General features: G+C 43.7%; 1 protein-coding gene across 1 annotated transcript in view; it reads left to right on the plus strand.

Annotated features, from left to right (window-relative positions):
* The window catches only part of LOC115459866 (isocitrate dehydrogenase [NADP], mitochondrial-like), a 59,955-nt gene that overhangs the window by 34,398 nt on the left and 1,581 nt on the right, over positions 1-23,976 (plus strand). The window contains exons 3-10 of the mRNA XM_030189673.1: positions 5,687-5,852; positions 7,243-7,403; positions 7,513-7,656; positions 8,054-8,190; positions 8,713-8,864; positions 9,177-9,289; positions 10,137-10,234; positions 14,679-14,774. Of these exons, the coding sequence (XP_030045533.1) occupies positions 5,687-5,852; positions 7,243-7,403; positions 7,513-7,656; positions 8,054-8,190; positions 8,713-8,864; positions 9,177-9,289; positions 10,137-10,234; positions 14,679-14,774 (1,067 nt within the window). The remainder of the gene's footprint in view (positions 1-5,686; positions 5,853-7,242; positions 7,404-7,512; positions 7,657-8,053; positions 8,191-8,712; positions 8,865-9,176; positions 9,290-10,136; positions 10,235-14,678; positions 14,775-23,976) is intronic.

The following is a 23,976-nucleotide window of genomic DNA, read 5'->3' on the forward strand; positions in this document are numbered from 1 at the left end:
CTAAGCTAACCGCCTTTACCACGTTCTCTGTTGTCGAATTCCAGAGTTTATCAAAGCTGCCTGTCCTGGTTCTCTACCGTCCCTACCCCCAAGTGCTAACTCCTGCAACTGCCCTATCATGTCACCAATTGCAAAACTAACCCACCTCCACATGCACCACCACCCTGCAAACTATCACCATTTCTTCTGTGATGGGGAGAGTAGAGGAGTGCCATTCCTGAACTATAGCCTGCAGCGTTAAAAACGTTATCTCCAAAGACTCGCCCATATTTCTAAAAATAAACCAACCATTGATAACTCATCTTAGCACTGCCACAAAAAGGGCAGCACTAACACAAACAGAGCCACAGCCTACACAACACAGTACAGTAATTTCTGTTCTCCAAGAACAGGCAGGCTATATTCTTCTCACAAGCTGGTGACATGCCCCAATTGTGGACGCTACCTAGCGCTTTTAAAGTTCTGATTTGATAAGATCTCTCCAGTGGTATCTTTTTCTTTGCATTTGCATGAACTCTCATGTTCTCTGCGATTCTCTTTGGCTAATCTACTAGGTGCACCACCTGAAATAAGGGCACATCTTCAATACAGGACTTCTGTTTTGTACATAGTAGGACCAAAACTTTGGAATGCCTGATTCCTAATACTTAGTGCTTTCTGGCTACCCACCACATACTGAGTAGAAGGTTTCAATATATTTTCCATGATGACACCTAGATCTTTCCTGGGGTGGTGACTCCTAATGTGGAACCTAGCTAGGGTTACCATATGGCTCCAGATAAAGGAGGACACATTGATCCAGTCCGGGTTTTGCTTCCATTGAAAGCAATGGAAGTAAAACCCAGACTGGCTCAATCTGTCCTCCTTTTTCTGGAGCCATATGGTAACCCTAAACCTAGCATCATGAAGGTATAATTTGGTTTGTTCCCAATGTGCATCACTTTGTTCATGCCCCCATTAAATTTCATCTGCCGCTTGGATGCCACTCTTTTACCTAGAGAGATCCTCCTTTCCTGAATTTCTCAGTCTGTATGTGATTTAACAACTTTGAATAATTTTTGTCAGCTGGCAATTTGATCGCTTCACTTATCTTTCTCATTTCCGGATCACTTGGGTTAAAAGTACGAGTCCCAGCACAGATCCCTATGGCACTCCACTATTCACTCTCCTCTATGGAGACAATTGTCTGTCTAACCCTGCTCTGTCTTCTTTTTCACGGAGAGGGTGGTGGATGCTTGGAATGCCCTCCTGCGGGAGGTGGTGGAGATGAAAACGGTAACGGAATTCAAACATGCGTGGGATATGCATAAAGGAATCCTGTGCAGAAGGAATGGATCCTCAGAACCTTAGCTAAAATTGGGTGGCAGAGCAGGTGGGGGGAAGAGGGGTTGGTGGTTGGGAGGCGAGGATAGTGGAGGGCAGACTTATACGGTCTGTGCCAGAGCTGGTGATGGGAGACGGGACTGGTGGTTGGGAGGCGGGAAATACTGCTGGGCAGACTTATACGGTCTGTGCCCTGAAAAAGACAGGTACAAATCAAGATAAGGTATACACATATGAGTTTATCTTGGGCAGACTGGATGGACCGTGTAGGTCTTTTTCTGCCGTTATCTACTATGTTACTATGTATTTGATCTATAAGGGACATGAGAGTTTTAAGACCACTTTAAAAACTTTTTTGTTCCAACAGGCTTATAATACAAATATCAGTAATCCCTGTAACTATCAAAGGGAGGACATAAAAGTATTTAGAGGAGTGGCCTAGTGGTTAGTGTGGTGGACTTTGGTCCTGGGGAACTGGGTTCGATTCCCACTGCAGGCACAGGCAGCTCCTTGTGACTCTGGGCAAGTCGCTTAACCCTCCATTGCCCCATGTAAGCCGCATTGAGCCTGACATGAGTGGGAAAACGCAGGGTACAAATGTAACAAAAATAAAATAGATACTATTGGAGATTCTAAATGGAATGTTGCTATTCCACTAGCAACATTCCATGTAGAAGGCTGCGCAGGCTTCTATTTCTGTGAGTCTGACGTCCTGCACGTACATGCAGGACGTCAGACTCGCAGAAGCCTGCGCGGCCACATTGGTGATCTGCAAAGGCCGACTTCTACATGGAATGTTGCTAGTGGAATAGCAACATTCCATGTAGAATGTCAAATAGTAGCAACAGTGGAGGAGTGGCCTAGTGGTTAGGGTGGTGGACTTTGGTCCTGGGGAACTGGGTTCGATTCCAACTTCAGGCACAGGCAGCTCCTTGTGACTCTGGGTAAGTCGCTTAACCCTCCATTGCCCCAGGTACAAATAAGTACCTGTATATACTATGTAAACTGCTTTGAATGAGGTTGCAAAAACCACAGAAAGTTGGTATATTAAGTCCCATTTCCCTTTCCCCCTTTATAGAATGAGTTTAATGTGGCTCTTTCTAGTGCCAAATTTTGGGCACTATTTACTGAATCTTGCCCTTTTATGTGTAAAGATACAGTACATGAGCCATATGCCACTTGCTTTTCCTCACATATTCAAGCTGCAATAAAGGGTTCTTAATACGTGCTACTTTTTGCCCTGTCTGACTTTTCTGTAGCATTGTGCTTTTTAATCCAGCAGTATTTCCTCGTGCTCAGTTTGTATGTCCAGCTCAGTTGGAACTAGGGCTGGGATCTGGTGCCAAGAGTGCTCATTCACATCTATATGATCAAATTTCTTAGCATGACAGACTAGCCTGATAGCGGTGACATCTGCAAGCCTGAAGGCTATTATACATTCAGGTACAGTAGGTATTTTTCTGTTCCTGGAGTGGATCACATTTACAAAAATGTTAGTGAGATTTGAACCTGCCCCCTTGGTTTACAGTCTACTGCACTAACCACTAGGCTACTCAAGGACGTCTGTTACCATTTTAATAAGTGGTGCAAGACATGCATCTCTGCCTTGTTTTCCCCCGTTTTTATAACTTAAACGTTTTGTAAAATAGTTGTTCGGGAAGGACATCCTTCTCACATTTTTTTTTTCAAACAGGGAATCAATCTTTCCTGTTTAAAAATTGCTGCAAGATGGAAGTTTTTTTGGACGTTATGAGCAGGATGTCCCAATTCTGACTTTGGACATAATTTAGAAAATGCCTCTTCTGCCTCCCATATAGGACCCTGGGTGTGACCACACCTTGAGCATTGTAATGACGAGAACTGCAGAAGCAGCAAAAAGAATATAGCAGAGCTTAAATAATAATAAAAGTTTCAGAGAAGGACAGCTGATGGGCTCGGAAGCTATTATGAAAGGCTTGGCTTAGTTTAGGGTGCTTTTCAGCCTGGACAAAAAAAGCTGAGAGGTGATAGTTTATGAATCGGATGGAATGGTAAATCACAGGTAATACTTACCTGTGCCCAAGGTTCTCCAAACAGGACTATCTGCAAGCAAAATACTCTGTACTCGGTCTAGGGGAGGGGAACCTTGGATTGGCCCCACGCCAATACGTCCGATAGAGAGAAATAAAACTGAGAGAGCAGTTTATATATCTATATATAAAGGTATACAAAATAAACCACTCTGGCAAAGATTTAGCTGAATACAAAAATACTGGCTGATAAAATTACAAACTATATTGTCACACTACACACACTGTCCTTACAGGTTGCTAGGTAAATTACACAACTGATTGGTAATGCTACAACTATGTTACGCGTTAGTGCGGTTTAACAGCTTATCTCCTGATCCTGGTTATGACTATAACCCGTCTTTTGTTCAGGTAATTACCACTCACTTAAACCCAGACTAATAGGAAATAAATCACTGTATCTCTCACAAGGCTGACCTTTGTGGCAGTCTCTCGGGAGTTGGCACAGGATACTTCCTAGACTCAAGCTGAGTTTCCAGCGAGTCTTAGAGCTAGGACAGGTACTCTGCTGCAGACAGGGAGGGCACAGGTCACTCCGTGCAGGTAAAGCTGAACCAACGATACTTCCTTCGGATACACAGTTCGCCAGACAATGGACCTTATCAGGTCTCTCTGGTCTTCCTTCCAGCATCCACCTTCTTCCAAGGATTCCGACTCACTCACTTCTCCTTGTTCCCGCTTTTCCCAGTACCTCTCGGTCAGGTGACTGCCGGAACCCAATCGGGACCACCTTCAGCTCACTGCAGGGCAAGAAGGGTCCGTTGTTCTTGACCTTCAAGTTGTTACACTATGGTATGCATTTTCTGTTTCTCACCCGGCTTACTGGAGCCATGTCTCCCTTTCAGCTTCTCAGGGAAATAAAGGGGGGGCTGGTTTGCCCACTGCATGTCCTTGGTGTTACATGACTGCTAGTGATTGTCCAGAAAGCTGAATTAGCTAAATCACTGATGTGCAGGTCATAGGTTGCAGACTCCATCTTGATGTCATAGGATTATACGGGCCAAGACCAGCAAAGCGAGATACACAGGGAATGGAACAGTTAAATAGGAAATGGTTTAACCTTTTAAAACACTCCATGAAACTAGTAACCAGCAGATTGAAAACAAATAGCATGTGTGTGTGTAAAATCAAGCTGCGGAGTCTTGGTGGATGATAGGATGGTGCATGTTGCAGAAGTTGTTGGTGAGTCCCCACTTGAGTATTATGCTCAGTTTTAGAGGCTGAGTCTTGCTAAGGATGTAAAAAGACTTGAAGCAGTTCAGAGAAAAGCAACAAAAATGATATATAGGGTTTGTGCCCACAAGACATATGAGAGGAGAGGCGGGTGATTTAATACAGAACTTTAAAACATTTGAAAGGTATTAATATACAAACAAATCTTTTCCACAGACAGGAAGGCAGTAGAACTAGGACATGAATTTAGGGTGCAGGGGGGCTGACTCAGGAATAATACCAGGTAGTACTTCTTCACTGAGAGGGTGCTAGATACCTCAAATACCCTCCCATGGGAGGTGGTGGAGATGAAAACTAACAAAATTCAAAATGCTTGGGATAAACACAAAGGAATCCTGTATAGAAAGCATGGAATCAAACTTAGTGGTGCTTAGATGGCAAGTAGTAGTAACCCCAGTAATTGGGAAGCAAAGCCAGTACCAGGCGGACTTCTACAGTCTGTGCCTTGATCACGGCTGAACAGATTTGGATGGGCTGGATTGGGACTTTGATGACAAGTGTAAGTTGGACAGCAAGGCCAGTGCCAGGCAGACTTCTATGGTCTGCCCTGAAAATGGCTATGACAAATCAAGATAATGTACCATACAGGCTTTATACCTGCTGCACAGTGACCAGGTTTGAAAGGTTTAGTTAAGATCATGGAGGAAGTGTCCTTGCTAACTTTCTTTCTTTTTCTTTTCTTTTTTTTTAATGGTAGACTTGGGAGAGCCATTTCTCACCCTAGAAATGAGATCCTTTTCAGGGATCTGCATTGTACTTGTCTCCGACTGGCCACTGTCTGACAAGATACTGGGCTCTAAGGATTTCGGTCTGATTCAGCATGGCTTTCCAAATGTTTTGAGACCAGAGACCATACACCAGGGCACCCTTAAGGAATTATTTGATTTGTGAGCCATGAACCTAATCATTTTTATGCAGCGACTCCCCCTAGTCAAGACATCTTGCAACATTTCCTGCTGATCTGGGAAATAGAACTCAATTTAGGGGTTGAACATGATGCATGCTGTACTCTTGACACCAGACAGGCCTGTTGTGGTGATCATTTCTTTTTTCTTTCCTAGCTGATCCTATCTAATGTGGCCATAGAGCTCAAATACTTCGACTTGGGTCTTCCATATCGTGACCAGACCAACGACCAAGTGACTATAGACTCTGCACTGGCCACCCAGAAATATAATGTAGCTGTGAAATGTGCAACCATCACACCAGATGAAGCCAGAGTTGAAGGTACAACATAGGGCAAGGATTTAAGATGAATTGTTCTATAACTGTTGTAATAATTGGACACTTTATTGCCTTTTCCTTTTCTACAGACTAATTTAACCTGGAAAGAGATTGAAAGCTTTGAGATGGACTGTCCTAGTGGCAGACATTCAAGTTTAGTATTTCACTTTGTTACTTGTTGGCAAGATAAGCTTCTCACTATTTACAATACATGACTATAAATGGTCTGAATGTATTTACAATAACTTTCCGCCCTGTAGTAACTTCATCTAGTCTATCATTTTTATTTTATTTATTCATGTATCCCATAATTATCCAAAAATGAGTTTCAGTTCAATGTGGCTTATATTTAACAGTTGTTAAAAATTACATTGATTCAATTACATTTACAAGGTTGTATGATGCCATGATTTACAGTAGTTGGCGGAGTGGCCTAGTGGTTAGAGCACCAGTCTTGCAATCCAGAGGTGACCGGTTCAAATCCCACTTCCTTGTGATCTTGGGCAAGTCACTTAACCCTCCATTGCCTCAGGTACAAACTTAGATTGTGAGCCCTCCTGGGACAGAGAAATATCCAGAGTACCTGAATGTAACTCACCTTGAGCTACTACTGAAAAAGGTGTGAGCAAAATCTAAATAGTTGACATTCTACATGGAATGTTGCTATTATTGGTTATTCTACATAGAACACTGCTGAGTGGAGGAGTGGCCTAGTGGTTAGAGCACCAGTCTGGCAATCCAGAGGTGGCTGGTTCAAATCCCACTGCTGCTCCTTGTGATCTTGGGCAAGTCACTTAACCCTCCATTGCCTCAGGTACAAACTTAGATTGTGAGCCCTCCTGGGACAGAGAAACATCCAGTGTACCGGACTGTAACTCACCTTGAGGTACTACTGAAAAAGGTGTGAGTAAAATCTAAATAAATAGTGCTTATGGAATAGTCATTGGGTTTTTTAAGGTCTTCATTTTTTAAATGAAAACATTCATTACAGTTAGAAGTTATGTATTCCACAATTTATATTTTTACTATCTTTCATGCTATTAAAAATAAAAATTTTCCTTGTTTAAAATAGTTCTTGGCTTTAGTCTTCTACTGAAACAAACGCTCAAGCAAGGCAGGACCAGATTAAAATAACTGGAGGGTTAGGATGGTCAGCATTGAAAAAGGAGATCTGAACCTCAGAGTATGTGAACTTTGGCCTTGTAAACAATTTGAGCTGTAGATGCAGGGCAGTAGCAGATTTTAGAACTTGGCTGGAGGTTGATTTGGCCACCAACTAATGAGAACTGGTGGCCTAAAAAGATACTTTCTGCCACTGATGCTGAAAATGAACTGTTTCTTGAAGTGATATTTAACATAGTGACTGTAGTATTTCTCTTTTTTCATGTTTAAGAATTTAAACTGAAGAAAATGTGGAAAAGCCCCAATGGCACAATTAGAAACATCTTAGGTGGGACGGTTTTCCGGGAACCAATTATCTGCAAGAACATTCCTCGTCTTGTCCCTGGCTGGACCAAGGCCATTACCATTGGCAGACATGCACATGGTGATCAGGTGTGTCATTGCTTTAATTTGTGTGTGTGTGGGGGAGGGTTGGACCTTCTGTAAACTTGTTAGTAATTTTAAACTTTTGAGTATTTTCTTTCTGTGCTTAATTTTGTAGTACAAGGCCACAGACTTCGTTGCAGATAGGTCAGGCACCTTCAAGATGGTGTTTACACCTAAAGATGGCTCTGCGGTGAAGGAGTGGGAGGTGTTCAATTTTCCTGGAGGAGGAGTTGGGATGGGCATGTACAACACAGATGAGGTAAGGAAGCATTTAGGGAACGGTCAAGTGCTGTGTGGGTGATTTTGGTAAGGGAGGTATGCCTATTCATTCTCTCTCTGTCTCATGGTGGTCTAGATGCATATTGTGGTATAATGGTGGGTGTGACAGTTCAAAATACTGTTTTCCAGAAAGTAGGTTCCCTTCTATTTAAAAAAAAAAAAAAAAAAAAAATCTGTCTTGGGAGGAGCTAGTTCATGTCACCTGACTGGAGTAACAGTCTTATTGTAATCTTAATCCCAACATATGAGGTGGGTAAGCGTGGTACTTACGGAGCTCAAGGGTTTTTCTCTTCTCTTCCCCCCCCCCCCCCCCCCCCCCCCCCCCCCCCCCCGGACTTGTTCTGTTGGATTAACAACTTGATTTTTTTTTTCCCCAGTCCATCTCTGGCTTTGCTCACAGCTGTTTCCAGTATGCGATTAATAAACAATGGCCTCTCTACATGAGCACCAAGAACACAATTCTGAAGGCTTATGATGGCAGATTCAAAGACATCTTCCAGGAAATCTTTGAGAAGTATGTGACATTTCCCACTTCACTTTCATTCTCTTGAACTGCTGATTTCAGAACCACTGCTAGATCGCCCTATAGCCAGCAGTCCTCTCTTCACTACAGCACACACTTGTGGATAGACTGAAATTCACATGGCTTCCCCATCTAGTGTTTAAAAGTTCTTTTTACTCTTTCAAGTACAGCAAGAAGTTGGGCTATGGTGGCCCTCATTAGAGTTCTTTGAATGGAGGGTTACAAATTGGGGGCGGCTTCTTTTCTAAGCAGGGTGCATGGTGGGCTGACTTAGATTTTACCCCTTTTTGAATTATGGATTAAAGTAGCTCATTTTAAAATCATTTAGCTTTGAGGTAAAATGTTAGCTTATGTCTTGGACTCCTTGGCACAAATTTTTACACAAGCTGATGCTTATCTGGTAACTAGACAACTAGATACATGTTGCAGCAAGTATAGCAAGGGACAAGATAGTGTCTGTCAGGAAATTAATTCAGGCGGGGACAGTAATGGTGGCAATTACTTAACCTACAGGAATTACAAACCAGAATTTGACAAGCTGAAGATCTGGTATGAACATCGTTTGATCGATGATATGGTGGCCCAAGTGCTCAAGTCTTCCGGCGGCTTTGTTTGGGCCTGTAAGAACTATGATGGAGATGTCCAGTCAGACATTCTAGCTCAAGGTAACCACCAGATTTATTCTCACTTTGGTTAGAACATGGTGTATAATGCTTCTGTACTGCTAATTGTGTATTTACTTGATAGTTTGCTTTACCATAGCTCATCAAAGCAAAGTACAATAAACACTTGATACTCAGATTTCAGTGAAGACGGCCATGGCTTCTACAAATGAGCAGCTATTGAGGGACACTCCACATGGATGAATACTATTGAAATAGATGCAGTAGGAAGTTAGTGGAAATATCTCATGTTATCAGTATAGATGGACAGTCACGGTCATTCTGTTTTTTTTTCTTTCCGTTTTGTAAACATAGGTTTTGGCTCCCTTGGCTTGATGACTTCAGTTTTGGTTTGCCCAGATGGAAAGACCATTGAAGCAGAGGCAGCTCATGGCACTGTCACTCGCCATTACCGAGAGCATCAGAAGGTAGATGTGCTGTTCAGAAAACCTGTAACTGGACTTGGTGTACCTTCACTATCTTGCCTGAACAACTGAGGTTCAGTGATGGTCTCTAAAACAGTGTTTCCCAAGTCTAGTCCTGGAGTACCCCTTGCCAGTCAGGTGTTCAGGACCTCCACAATGAATATACATGAACTTGATTTGCATACACTGCCTCCATTATATGCAAATCGTTCATGCATAATCGTTGTGGATATCCTGAAAAACAGACTGGCAAGGGGTACTCCAGGACTGGACTTGGGGAAACACTGACCAGTCTAGACAGTTTCTGTATAGAATAGTTTTATCTTGCTCTGGCTTGAACCTTGACCAACACAAACTTAGAATGAATTGATAGTATGGTGGGTAGTATTAACTGAACATGTGCATTAATAAGATGTACGCCACCAACTTAAGGCTGAGTGCTCATTTGCTTGCCCCAACTTCTCCTTTATCGCCCCCACCCCCTTACCAATCCCTATCCTTTCTCTCACACCTCTTCTATCCCATTTACTCCTTGTCCATTTGTCCTATCACATGCCTCCTTTGATTCTGATACTACAGATTTGTATTTTCTTGTTACTATGTAAGCCGCATGGAGCCTGCGATGAGCGGGAAAGCGCGGGGTACAAATGTAATAAGTAAATAATAGAGGCTGGCTACCTGACAAATCCCAGTATGGGATTCAGCTCGGGGTATGGTAGGTGATGACCTGCAAATTGCACCACACAGCCTCAATATAAGCATGCCTGAATTCTTCAGAGTTTTATTCTGCATCTTTGAAATCTTAATCATTTTCTCTGTTGGTTTGCTTCTGGATTTTGTTTTTCCCTAGGGACGGCCCACGAGTACCAACCCAATTGCCAGCATCTTTGCTTGGACCCGAGGCCTTGAACATAGAGGCAAGCTGGATGGCAATCAGGATCTGATTAAGTAAGTTTGTACGTCTTGCACTGTAGACAGTAGTTTGTGAGCAGGGCTGTAGTTTAGGGATGGGCAAACAGGGCAATTGCCTTGGGCCCCCATGTCACTGAGGGCCTCAAACCTGCCTGAAATTGAAAAGAGGGATTGTCACGGAATGCCTAGCTACCCACCTGGGATTATCCCATAGCCACTTAAAGGGTCTATTCCCCCAACACAGCTCAGGTCCACCTGTACCTGCCGCTTGCGCTATACACTAGCACCCTCCTCCCACCGACTGTGTCCCAACTGCCTCTAGGCGAGTATACCGCTCTCAAATTATCCCCAGTGATTTCTAGGTTACTGGAGGCCATGCTCCCAGAGTTCCCACAGTTCCCAGAAAGCACTCACAGACCCAACACACAAACCACCAGGATTCTTTATCAGTCCAGACAGCAGAGGCAATAAACTGGATAGTGTTCATTGTCTATCAAACATATAAATTGCGAGTGACCGTACTCACCCGCAAATGCGCAGTAGAGACCGAACGTTCAAGGAGCAACACTCCAAACCCCGCCTCCACCAGCAGCTCCTGTTCCTGTACCGAACGTAATGCAGCCAATAGGGAGGGGAGGGGCGTGGAAATCGGAGGAGGACGTAATGCAGCCAATAGGGAGGGAAGGAGGGGGCGTGGAAATCGGAGGAGGACGTAATGCAGCCAATAGGGAAGGGAGGGGGCGTGGAAAACGGAGGAGGACGTAATGCAGCCAATAGGGAGGAGAGGGGGCGTGGAAAACGGAGGAGGACGTAATGCAGCCAATAGGGAGGAGAGGGGGCGTGGAAAACGGAGGACGTAATGCAGCCAATAGGGAGGGAACGAGGGGGCGTGGACATTGGAGGATGTAATGCAGCCAATAGGGAGGGGAGGGGGCGTGGAAAACGAAGCGTAATGCAGCCAATAGGGAAGGAGGGGGCGTGGAAATCGGAGGAGGACGTAATGCAGCAAATAGGGAGGGAAGGAGGGGGCGTGGAAATCGAAGTAGGACGTAATGCAGCCAATAGGGAGGGGAGGGGAGGGAGCATGGAAATTGAAGGAGGACGTAATGCAGCCAATAGGGAGGGGAGGGGGGCGTGGAAAACGGAGGAGGACATAATGCAGCCAATAGGGAGGAGAGGGGGCGTGGAAAACGGAGGAGGACGTAATGCAGCCAATAGGGAGGGAAGGAGGGGGCGTGGAAATTGGAGGAGGATGTAATGCAGCCAATAGGGAGGGGAGGGGGCGTGGAAAACGAAGCGTAATGCAGCCAATAGGGAAGGAGGGGGCGTGGAAATCGCCACTGCCACACTGCTCCAACAACTGACTACAAGGAGACACTGAACCGCCACTGCCACACTGCTCCAACAACTGACTACAAGGAGACACTGAACCTTCACTGACACACAGCTCCAACAACTGACTACAAGGAGACACTGAACCTCCAATGAGACAGGGAGTACTAACAGCTCACAAGCACGCACTCTCACTCACTCACACACTCTCATTCACTCACACACCCACACACAAACACCCAAGCACACACACACTAGCTGCTCACTTTCACACTCACTGTCTCTTTGGGAGGGCAGGGAACAGAGGACGGTGGCTTGACATGGGGTGAGGGAAGAGGACAGAGGAGGGTTGCTGGACATGGGGGGAGGACAAGGAACAGAGCAGACTTGCTGCACATGGAGGTGAAATTAAAAAAACTCGCCCGTTTTAACGGGCTTAACAGCTAGTTGAACAATGAACAAAAAAGTGCAATCGGCAAACAATAACAGGTAACTGAAATATAGATCAAACTATCAACATTTTAACTTTCTAAAACGTACCAGGGAAGATGAGGAAATATGGTGCTGACAGAGCCTCTTCAGAGAGCCTACTTTTTTTTTTTTTTCTTTTTTTCTCTCTCTCCCTTTCTGGCTAAGACTGGGGAAAGCCAGTAAAATCCAAATGAAATGAGCTCTTGGGCCAATTAGAGCCCAGAACAACAAGTTTGAAAGTTTACTGCCTTTCCAAAAGGCTTAACTAAAGAAAGTGGCCTTAGTTCTACAGCAGGTTCAAAGCATAAACATGCACCACCTCCTGGCCAAACTAGAGAAATATACTTCAGGAAATAAGGCAGATTTACAGGCTTAAAACACACACTGTTCTGTCATAGGGATAATCTTTAAGCAATCTTTGGGACCCCCTCCCTAGCATCTGCCCTGGGCCCCATCATGTCTAGCACCAGCCCTGGCTGTGAGCATATGAGAAGTCTTCTGTTGCCTGTGTTGTCTTAAGTTTTTCTGCCCAGCCTTCCTTGAACACTGTTAAACCCAGTGTTTTATAGAATGCAAGGAGTAGCTATACTATACCTGTTTAAAATAAGTATATGTTTGCAAAAACCTGTGAAGAAAATAACATTTGCATCTGTTTTTTGTGCTTGATATACCACCTTTCGATGAAGACAAAGTGGTTTACAAAAAATGTATAAAACATGACGAAAGGAACTGTGCATCATAGGAAAAAGCAAGAACAGCAAGGGAAAAGATTAGGATGACACTGGCCACAATGCTGCTCCTACTGTTCCACTGAACCCTAAAAGGCATTGGGGGGGGGGTGGAAGGAAGGATAGGATGTAATGTCTCGATATGTGTAACTTGAGCTAGATGCTGCTCCTACTGTCCCACTGAACCCCAAAAGGCATGGGGGGGTGGAAGGAAGGATAGGATGTAATGTCTAGATATGTGTAACTTGAGCTAGATGCTCTATCTCCTCCAAGTTGTTGGATGAACTTCAGTACTAGTTGGTAAAACTGAGTGTGCCACTACTGTGGGCAGGATATCTGACCTTGCATATAAGTTTAAAGGTCTTGTACAGTGTGATGAACGCTTAACCCAATGCTGCTGTGAGGCTTTTAGCCCTTTGTTTTTTTGTTTTTAATGAGTTGAATGTGTGTGCCCCTTCAGTATACGTATTTTGAGTAGTACTTTCTCTGCTTGGAGTGTGATTTTTTTTTTTTTTTTTTTTTTTTTAAATGTTTTTGCTTTGAGGTGGTGGTAGACATTGAAATGTCACTTTAGTTGTGGGGCGTTTTTTTTTTTTTTTTTTTTGTAATAGTATTCTAGGTAGTTGGTAATGATTGAGGAATCAGGGGAGGGGATTTAGCTGATTTTTATGCAAACCTACTTTGATAGTATTAACTAATTAGTGAGTAGTATTTGTATTTTGGGTAGTACTTCCCCCAGAGTTCTGTTAGATTTTTTAATGTTTTCTTCCCCCAACGTTCCGTTACCTTTTTTTAATGTTTTTGCTTTGAGGTGGTGGTAGGCATTGAAATGTCACTATTTTTTTATTTTTATTTTTTTAAATAGTATGTTAGGTGGTAATGATTGGGGAATCGGGAGAGGGGAGGTAGCTAATTTTCATGCAAACCCACTTTCATAGTTTTAACTAATATAATTTTTAATCACAGCAGGCCCCCAGTGTTCCAAAAATCTGGTTCTTTATGTGGCTTATTAAATCTCTACTGTCTTAATTACTTTACAAATAAAAGATTCCTTATATAATGATAAACGAGCAATGAAAATAATATAGAGGGAGAAAAAAGCTTTAAGAAGCTCCCAGCTATTGGCTGGTAGAGCAGGGCTTCATCATTGACCGATTGACCCTGATGCAGCCTAATGTCACTGTCTAGTTTCTGGTTCAGTTGGAAGAAAGAGACCATGCAGCTAAGTAAAGCTGAAATTTTTGCTAAATTTGCAATTCAATTAAATCCACAAGTCTATTTGGGAGGTTTTTTTTGGCCAGTGATGATGACCTGCGCTACCAGCCGATAGGTGGGAGCTTCTTGAGGCTTTTTTTCTCCCTTTTTTTTTTTTTAAATATTACTTTCATTGCTCATTTACCATTATATAAGGAATCTTTTGTTTGTGTTAAACACTTTAGATCCTTTTCCCTAATTTTGTAGTTTATTACTTTTACATGTGCCTGATTGAAGTTGCAAAGTAAATGGCAGCTTGCCTGAACTTACTTACTGTGGGACCCCTCTGGCAGGAATTTGGGGGGGGGGGGGGAGCAAAAAGACTTTTGTAGTATGTTTCTAAAGGCTGAGTAGTATGTTTGAGGAGTGGAAATTTCATGAAGGCTTTTTGTAGCTCACCTTGAAGTGTCTAATCACTAATTTAAATTAGACTATCTGGCATTGATTAGTACATTCAGTGCAAACACGCTTTTGCAGGATTCATGGTAAATGGTATCGGTTGCTTTGTTCAGTTGGATACATAAAACCTCCGCATCAAAATTTTTGAGGATAGATAAAACATTTTAGCTATGCTGTTTAGCAAGATGTTCATTGCGGCTGTTGGGGTGATTGAGTGAAACACTTCTAGGTTCCTAATGATAAATGTTATACCTGTTAATACCTGCTTCACACAAACTGCTTTGTTTTTTCCCCAGGTTTGCTTTGACCCTAGAGAAGGTTTGCGTGGAGACTGTGGAAAGTGGGGTTATGACAAAGGATCTTGCAGGCTGCATTCATGGTGGCCTCAGCAAGTAAGTGTCTCTATTCTTTAGGAGTTGAATGCACCCTTTCTCCGAGGACAAGCAGGATGTTGTTTTCTCACGTATGGATGACATCATCCGATGGAACCTTGTGGACGCTGCCCAGGATAATCTCTTTAAGAGGCCGCTTTTATCTTCTGCTCCAGACCGTTTCCCCTATGAGTAGGTATATGCCCTCCTCTAGCAGATGGGGAAACCTTATTGGGGCCTGTTCTTTCCTGAGCCTTCAGTATTTCTCAGTCTCCTCAGCAGATGGTAAGTGAGTGCTCTGCAGTCCTGTTCTGATGGGGCCTTTTGGTAGCTGACTAGCTTAAATTACAAAAAAAAAAAAATACTCCTTTTATATTGGAGGAACAACAACAAAAAAAAAAAAAAACAAAGAAGCTGGTCTTCTTGCTGGGGCATCCTTTCCTTTTACCCTGGGGGTGTTAATGCCACGTGGCAGGTCCCTCCCCACCAATCCCCTGTAGTCTTCAGAGTTGCTTACTGCCTCGGCCCCCTCTCCCATTTGCCAGAGAGGGGTTCCTTGAGAGCCCCCCCCCCCCCCCCCCCAGCAGGAACAGTTCAATTGCACTAACGAGAAAATAAAAAAAGGAGAAAGCCTTTGTGTACCTTGATGATCCTTCCTGAACCCAGTTCTGGTAGTGTTCAGTGGCCTGGGTATTTGTTGACTGCTTTGCAAGAGAGTACAGGTCTGTGGCGTTTTTCCTTCAGTGTGGCTTATGGTGATTCCTGCAGGGAAAGCCTCCTGGAGAGCATAGCTGCTGTCAAAGTTGCAGTCTCTGAAGATCTGCCAGGAAAGTTGGGCCTTTGTAACCTCCAGCTGCTGGGTTCTTCAGATAAACCACCTCAGTTATGCTCTGAATATGGGATAAATTTGTCCCTGTAACTTCTACCAGTATTTTTGAAGATTTAAAAATGAGTGGTAAAGAAGGGTGGTAGTTTAGATCTTTGTCATTCTTTCTATTGTACTGTACTGGCTTAGAAATTGTCAATGCTGTGTTGAAGGAGGGAGTCTGTCCTAAGGAAATAGCATCTATTGCACTTATCCCATCTATATAATTCGTACCTCAACGTTCTCTGGCTGGCTGGGTTCGTAACATGTTGGTGACGTCAGCAAACTTCCAGTGTTGCCTTCCCTCTCATTGCTCCACCTTCGTGTAGAGACGAAATGCCATCAGAGGAGGGTGGGACACAGAGGGAACGCCGGAGGCAATGCGAGCCCAGCCTGTCTGCTGCCGCTCTGACCTGAAGTAAGATGGATGGCTTACAGGAAGGGGAGCAGGAAGGACAGAGTCACTGGCCATGGAGGGGAGGGGAAAATCGCTGCACATGGATGGGAGGGCAGGGCACAGGACAATTGCTGCACATAAGATGGGATGGGAAGGAAGGACAGAAGTGAATCACTGGATTCCGAAGGGATGGGGGGGGGGGGGGGGAGTAAGGCAGCGACAGGATAATCGTGGGACATGGAGGGGAGAGGACAATTGCGGGACATTGAGGGCAGGGCAGAGGAGAATCGATGGACATGGAGGGGATGGGAGGTGAAGGGAGGGCAGAGGAGAATCGCTGGACATTGAGTGGAGGCCAGAATCGCGGCACAAGGAGGGAACGGCAGGGCAGAGAATCGCGGGACATGGAGGGGAGGGCAGGGGGGGAGAGGAGAAATCGCTTAGACGAGAGCCTTTCTAGGGCCCGTTTTCATTTTTGACGAAACGGCCTTGGTTGCACTAGTTTCCTAAGAATACTGAAACCCATTTCCTAAGAATACTGAAGGAGACTTGATGCAAGTGGATAATTTTAGACCAGTGGCAAACATTCCCTAGTTAGCTAAACTAGAGTTTGTTAATCAATTTTACCTTATTTTTAGAAAATTCTCTATATTTACATCAACTCAGCATGGTGTTAGGTCATTGCATAGTACAGAGATCATGTTGATTTGTACTTACACCTGAAATGAGGATACTAGCTGAAAGTAGAGGTGGTCCTGTTAAAATTTGACATCTCGGCAGTATTTAATGCCATGGACCATAGTTTATAAAGCTGACTCGGGTTGAGTGAGATGGGAATTGGTGGATGTGTACTTGCCTGGTTCAAAGCTTTCATAGGGAACAGTCACTACAAGGTTTTTAAAAATGAGATTTCTGTAGATATGTTTGTGGTGCCCTTTGGGGTCATCTTTGCCCCCCCCCCCCCTCCCACACACACACTTCAATGTTTATATGAACTATCTAGGAAGTTATCTGCAAAACATAACATTTGTTTTCTTTAACATGCAGACATTTTTGTATTATACCTAGTTCAAAATTTATTAATGAATACTATTTGGATGGTAAAATATTGTATACAAATAGTTGAAGAGTGGGCGACAGCACATTTTCTTAAGTTGAACACTTAAGTTACTTTGGTGATCAGCAGAACGTTGCTTTAGACAGTGTGGCTGTTCCTTCAGGGAACATCGTTACGGTTGTATAATAAATCCGAGTACTGGGGATATATCCCTATATTACAAATATCACATGGATAACTCGGCAAAGTTTTTCTTTACTTTACATAAATTGATGGTAATTAGAATGTCATTGAATTAGGACGTTTTAGGATTGTTTACGCAGTTTTATTGTAACTCATTATTCTACACAATAAGTACCAGGTGATTACAACTTTTTACCAGAACACCACTGCCACTTATTTTTAGAATAAATATAGTGAGGTTGTTCCTCCTTTTAATGAACTACATTGGTTGAGAATAGAATCTTGAGTTCATTTCAAAATTGCTTGCTTGATTTATACATGTTTTTATTAATTAAATTCAGGTTATGATTGGAGATTTACTTCTATTCTCAAATAAATTTGGCTTGATGTTCAGAAACATTGCTTGATTTCCACCCCCCACCCCCCCAAAACTCAAGGGATCTCAAAAATCATTAGAGGAGGGTTTTTTTTTTTAAATATATATATTTCAGGATATGAGAATATAGAATACTTTCTTTACCAGTTGAGATTCACTTTTTTCTTTTGTTTAGAAAAGTACTAAAAACCGTTTTGGTTTCATACATAAGTTTTAATTTGAATGGTATTTGGTTCTCTACTTTGCTGGAATTCCTTAGGAATCTGCTTTGAATTGATGAAATAAAAGTGGAATGAATAGAATTGGCAAAGGAGACGGGCTTGCCTACCATGCCCTTCCTACTTCATTTGTCTACACAAGTATTTACAGAGCGGCTTTCACCCTGCTGTAGACGAATGCAGTAGAACACATTTTACCAGGGCAAGAAGGGATAGGATTTTATTCGAGGTACTTCCTTGTGGCAAGGAACATAAGAAAAAATCTCCTCCTCCCCTCCTCTCCCTCTTGGACCTCAGGGCTATGACCGATACCTAATAAAGAACTCCAGGATTATGGCTCTGGCCACCTTTCTCATGATTCAGGCTTTGGTCCTATGGCTTTTGGATTCTTCTGAGCCACAGGAAGCATCTCTGCTGTTGGGCACAAGTTGCTAATTGGGTGAAAGCTGAAATTGGGTGGCAGGGGGAAGAGGGGTTGGTGGTTGAGAGGCTAGGATAGGGGAGGGCAGACTTACATGGGGCCTGTGATGGGAGGCGGGACTGGTGCTTGGGAAGTGGGAAATACTGCTGGACAGACTTATATGGTCTGTGCCCTGGAAAAGACAGGTACAAATCAAGGTAAGGTATACACATATGAGTTTATCGTGGGCAGACTGGATGGACCGTGCAGGTCTTTTTCTGCCATCATCTACTGTGTTACTATGCTAACATATTCTGCTGCTTTAGCCTCATGCTAGCTCCCAGGGTGTGGACGAAGTGTCTAGCAGTAGTGGCATTGTGCTATAGATGGGGAATCCATAATTTTCCTACCTGTGTGGTGAGTGGTAAGTCCAAAAACCCCTTGAGGAAAAGTGTTCATGTTCATGCAGAGAATTATTTTGAGTGCTGGAGCTATTGTCTCATAAGTCCACAGCAGCTCGCAGGTTTGCAGATGTTGATGTTACTAGGCTACAATAGTACATGTTACATTTCTACTCTTCAGAGCTGCCCAGTGGATCCTAGCTTCCTAGTCATAGTAAGTTGAGGAGACCCCAGTGGATGTTATCCAAATAGCTTTAGAACTGACTCGACATTGTTCACGGCATAGTCAGACCTCTTTGATCCTGGGATTATCATTCCCAAATGTCTGCTAATGTTTAGAGGCTTGATACTACTGCCTTCCTTAAAAGAAAAACAAAGCAGTGTACAATAATAAAAATACATCAAAGGCAGAAAAGAACTCCACTAATCAGACAGAGAAAAAAAAAAAAATCACAAAAGCTTGAGGAGCAGCTACTGGACCAGCAGCCTAACCACTGTGGGGAGGGGGGAGTAAGTGAGAAATGATGCATTTTAAGGGTGACATGAAACTTAAGCTAAGCCTGTTTGGATCTAAGATCAGAGCACAGGCTACTCAGGCATGGGGCCTGTCCGAAAAATGCAGAATCTGTCATGGTTTTGATGGGATAGCGGCAAGCGATAAGGTTAAAACAGTCCCATGTTGGTTGTAGGAGTAGATCATGGCTGTTTTTGTTCTGCACATAAAGCAAATCTATGCCTAATGCCCAAAACACGGTCCATGTTGAGTCATAGAAGATTGATTAATAAAGAGCTGAAGTAACAACTGGCTTTCGTCTCATGGTCTCTGCTTGTTTCTCACATCTGCCATCTCCCCTCGAGTTGTATTCTTTCAGCTATAGTATTGTACTGTCAGTCCCATGCCTGTGTGTGTGCAGTGGGATGCAGCCAAAGGCCTCTCTATTCTGGGTAGCAGCCACACTGAGGTGTGTGAGATGGCATCACCCATGTGTGAGAATACATGCCCTGCTGTCCTTGACCACATGCTACAGGTAAGTAACTTCACTTTCTCCTCCACAACCCAGTGATGAGATAATAGGTTGGTTTAGAGAGCATAATATGTGCTAGAAACATGAGTGGGCTACTTGCAACCACAGTAAGAAGCTTATGTATCAGCCCTCACGTCTATAGACTTTTTTTAATATATAATTTGACACTTAACCAGCACACACAACTTTGCATGCTAAGTGTGTAACTTGTTAAATTAATTGCTACTTGGTGTTAATACCAGTTTGCAATTGGTTAAGTGCTACGATGCAGTTATGGGCTGAACTGCTCTTAGAATTCTATAAATTGAATTTTGCAATCATGACAAGCAGCTGCAAGGGGTTGTGGGCCTGGGAGGGGCATGGGCAGCTTAAGTGTGTGCCTGGCACTTGAAATATGGATGCAGGTTATAGAATGCTATGTGTGAGTATTTACACGTGCTATTGAGCTACCAGTAAAAATGCACCTAAAGTTAGGTGCTTAAGTGCAGCCTTGCTAAGATAAGACTTAGGCTTAATGTGCATCATCCCCATGCCCATAGGTGGACTGCCAGTGCTCTGGGGCCCCCAGGCCATAAGCGTCATAGCCTGTATGCCCCCCCCCCTCCCCACCACACTAGTGTGCACCCTTGGCGGTCCTACCTTGAAGGACCCTGGTGTTCTAGTAGCCTCTTTGGGGGGGCAGGAAAGATCCCCCACTGTTCCTGCTCGACACCACCGTGTTTTCAAAATGACTGCTGAGACTGCCTGTGGTAGTCTTGCGGGTCTCGGCAATCTTGTGCGACTGCTGCAGGGCAATCGCAACAGCCATCTTGAAAATATAGCGGCAGCAGTTAGGAAAGAGTGGATCTTTCCTGCCCTTGAAGGACTGGGAAGGGGCTATAATTTTTGTGTGTGTTGGGGGGGGGGGGGGGGGGGGGGGGGAAGAGGAGAGAAGGAGCAGCTGGGCCTTTGTAAGCTGCCTGGGTTTTACCCCATGATGTGTACTCCATGGTCTCACTAGCACCTACTAGATGGGGTTGAGAGATGGTGGTTATTTCAGTGGCTACTGAGATGCAGATAAGGAGTTACCCATCCCCACAGGGCTTCTTGCCTGTTGGATATCTGTTTACCTGCTTCACAAATGCATATCATATGTTGTAGTCCAAAGACCTCCGTTTGATGATGACTTTGATGTACTCGGAGTGGACAGAGGGGAGGGGTTTAAAACAGCTAACAAAACTGCAAGACCTCTTGCATTTAAAATGCTTCTATAGGAGCTAGATCCTGCTTTACTTCTAAAATTACTACTACTACTATTTAGCATGTCTATAGCGCTACAAGGCGTACGCAGCGCTGCACAAACCTAGAAGAAAGACAGTCCCTGCTCAAAGAGCTTACAATCTAATAGACAAAAAATAAAGTAAGCAAATCAATTATTGTGTATAGGAAGGAGGAGGGTAGGTGGAGGCAGGTGGTTACGAGTCAAAAGCAATATTAAAGAGGTGGGCTTTCAGTCTAGATTTAAAGGTGGCTAAGGAAGGGGCAAGATGTAGGGGCTCAGGAAGTTTATTCCAGGCGTAGGGTGCAGCGAGACAGAAGGCGCGAAGTCTGGAGTTGGCAGTAGTGGAGAAGGGAACAATTGCAGGGAAACTACAATGCTGTAGTTTCAGTATCTGCTTTTGGAACAGTTGCATGATCCTCTGCTGTGGCTTTTTCTTAATGTTTCATAGTAGAAGTAGCTTGCATACTCTGTCATCGAGAGTATATATATCTATGAAATAAGTTCTGTTTTGCTAGTTAGGGCCACATATCTAATCCAGACTTAATCACTTGGGCCCATGCCAGCTACTGTCATGGCTACTGAAGCCCTTGGCTGTAAGGGGAATGAGGTGGGTGTGGCTCTTTTGTGTGAAGGGATGAGTGGAAGCTGGTGCACCTGTTCATTTAATACAGTAGTGCTGGGGGGGGGGGGGGGGGGGGGAGTCACATTCTGCTAAAAATAAAATACAGTTAATCCATTAAAGCGTGAGTTATTCAGTGACCTACACAACCATACTCTGCAGCATGGAAGCACAAATAACAATATTTAATATAGGACATAGTCGTATTCCAGTCTGACTTTGCTAAAGTCAGTTGAGCTCACTTCCAAAAATTCCCTTAAGGGTCCACAGGAAGTTGGTCAGAACTGGTCTGGTTCTATGACTAGACGTTGCGGTAAAAGGTCTAAACCTTTTGACCAGCGCTGTCAAACTCACGTAGCAGAAGGCTTTACCTTTCAATGGGTGTGTGAGTATTCCTTGGTAGGGTTGAGTTCATCACTCTAAAGTGGAAGTAGTTTAGCCCACAGATTCCCAAACCTACTATTAGAGGCACCCTAGCCACAGTCCGTGAGAGATTTGCATGACCTGCCTCTACTGCATCCAAAGCTCAAGAATGTTCATTGTGGATAGCCTGAAAAGCTGGCTGCGGTGCCTCCAGGACCAGCTTTTGGCGCTATCTTAAATCAAGTTTTTTTTTTCCTCCAATGGCACTAGTCATGTGGTAAGAGAACTGCTGAAGACTGTGGTTTGTTTTTTTTTAAGAATAATATAGGTGTCTTCCTGTTATGGGGGAGAATGTTAAACTGTTCAGTGTCCAGGTTTTGCTATAAACAGACATGGGAGGGTGGCAAGAAAGATATATTTAAGCAGTCTATCAAATGGTTTCTAAGTGGTTTACAATAAAAAATAAAAAGGGAAAGATGGAGGAAATTCAAAAGGGGGCCCTTAGTTAATGTAGATAACTAGAAATATTAAGATTGAAAAAAAGGATTGGGAGGGGTCAGCTGAAAAAGTTGAAGTTTTTAGCTTTAATGCTCAGCATGTTTATATTGGTGACAGCATTGGGTTGTGTTTTATTTTGTGTGTGTGTGGGGGGGAGATCTGGAGGAAAGGACTGGTAGGGAAGTCACCTTTTGGTATGAGAGTGATCCTAGACAAAAGCAAAACCAACAATGAAGTGGCTCAGTCAAAGCCAGGCCTGAATCCAGCTGAAAATCTGTGGAAAGATTTAGACTTCAGTCTACAAATTCTTCCCAGGAATGTGCATAAACAGTGGAATGTAGCAGGGGCGTAGCCAGACAACAGATTTTGGGTGGGCCTAGACAAGAATTGGGTGGGCACTGTGTTCTCTTCTCCTCTCCCCCCCACACACAAATCTCAGCTGGTGGGAAAACACTTCTTTCCACCTTGGCAGCAGGCATGCACTGAAAACTGAGCTTGCGCAGGTGCCGTGTCATGGAGAGTAGTGCTTTCATTACCATCAGGGGAAAATCTTCAGCTGGCGGAGCTTGGGATTCTCACCAGTTACCACTAAACATGTGCTACTGTTGGGTGGGCCCTGGCCCACCCAAGCCCACCTGTGGCTATGCCACTGGAATGTAGACATCTGCCCTATACAGTGGTGGTGTTTTTCTGCAGAGGGATCTTCCAAGTATTGAGTCAAGGGGTAGGAAGACTTTAAAATCCAAGCAAGACTTTCCTCATTATGCTTTTTGAATATTCTATAGTTTCACTTTGAAAGTGTAGAGTGAGGTGTAGCTTGAATGTAATGCAGAATGTGAAAAATGTATAAGGGTGTGAAAACTTCAGCAAGGCCATGGTGTATTCTGCAATATGAAAAGACTAAGTTTTGGCCTTGGTTGTTCCTGATTTTTGCCTTCAGGTAACACACCTGGGTTTTTTCTTCCTTGTTTAAGAGCTGCCTTGCCACTGTCTTGATAGTTTGCTGGCTGGGTGTCAAACAGTAGTTTCTTCTTGGCTAACACAGGCTGAAATCTAGGCACACTTGTCACCGCAGAGCAGTGTGAGATAGAAGCAGAGGGAAATTGGCGTTATGGCTCTTCATCTGTAAAATCTTCCATCACTGTGCCTTGTGATGTCCCTTCCTTCACTACACGCTATAATTTTTAGCTTTTCTGTTATGTCAGTCAGTTGATGTAGTTATTTCACTTTTTCTTGTATTGCCCATAACTGCAGCCACCATTACAGGGTGCTGTGAATTATTTGGCTTTGCAAGGGGGTTCCTGCCCGTTCTGTGACCTTGATTCTGCCACTTTTCTTAAATCTGTTTTAGGGATTTACATACTAATGTAGTTCTTTGTGTGGTTTGCATTGTTAGACGTGTCTGGGAGTTCTGCAGAGGGCACACATCAGAAATTCATTTTATTAAGTTTCTGTCCTGCCTTACCCATCCTAATCTTAAGTAATAATGTCAAATGTACAATTAACATGGTCCTTTTTGGTTAAAAACTGGACTGTATTTTCCCCACATGCTGAGGCCAT

This window comes from Microcaecilia unicolor, chromosome 1, assembly GCF_901765095.1.
Source record: "Microcaecilia unicolor chromosome 1, aMicUni1.1, whole genome shotgun sequence".
NCBI lineage: Eukaryota > Metazoa > Chordata > Amphibia > Gymnophiona > Siphonopidae > Microcaecilia > Microcaecilia unicolor.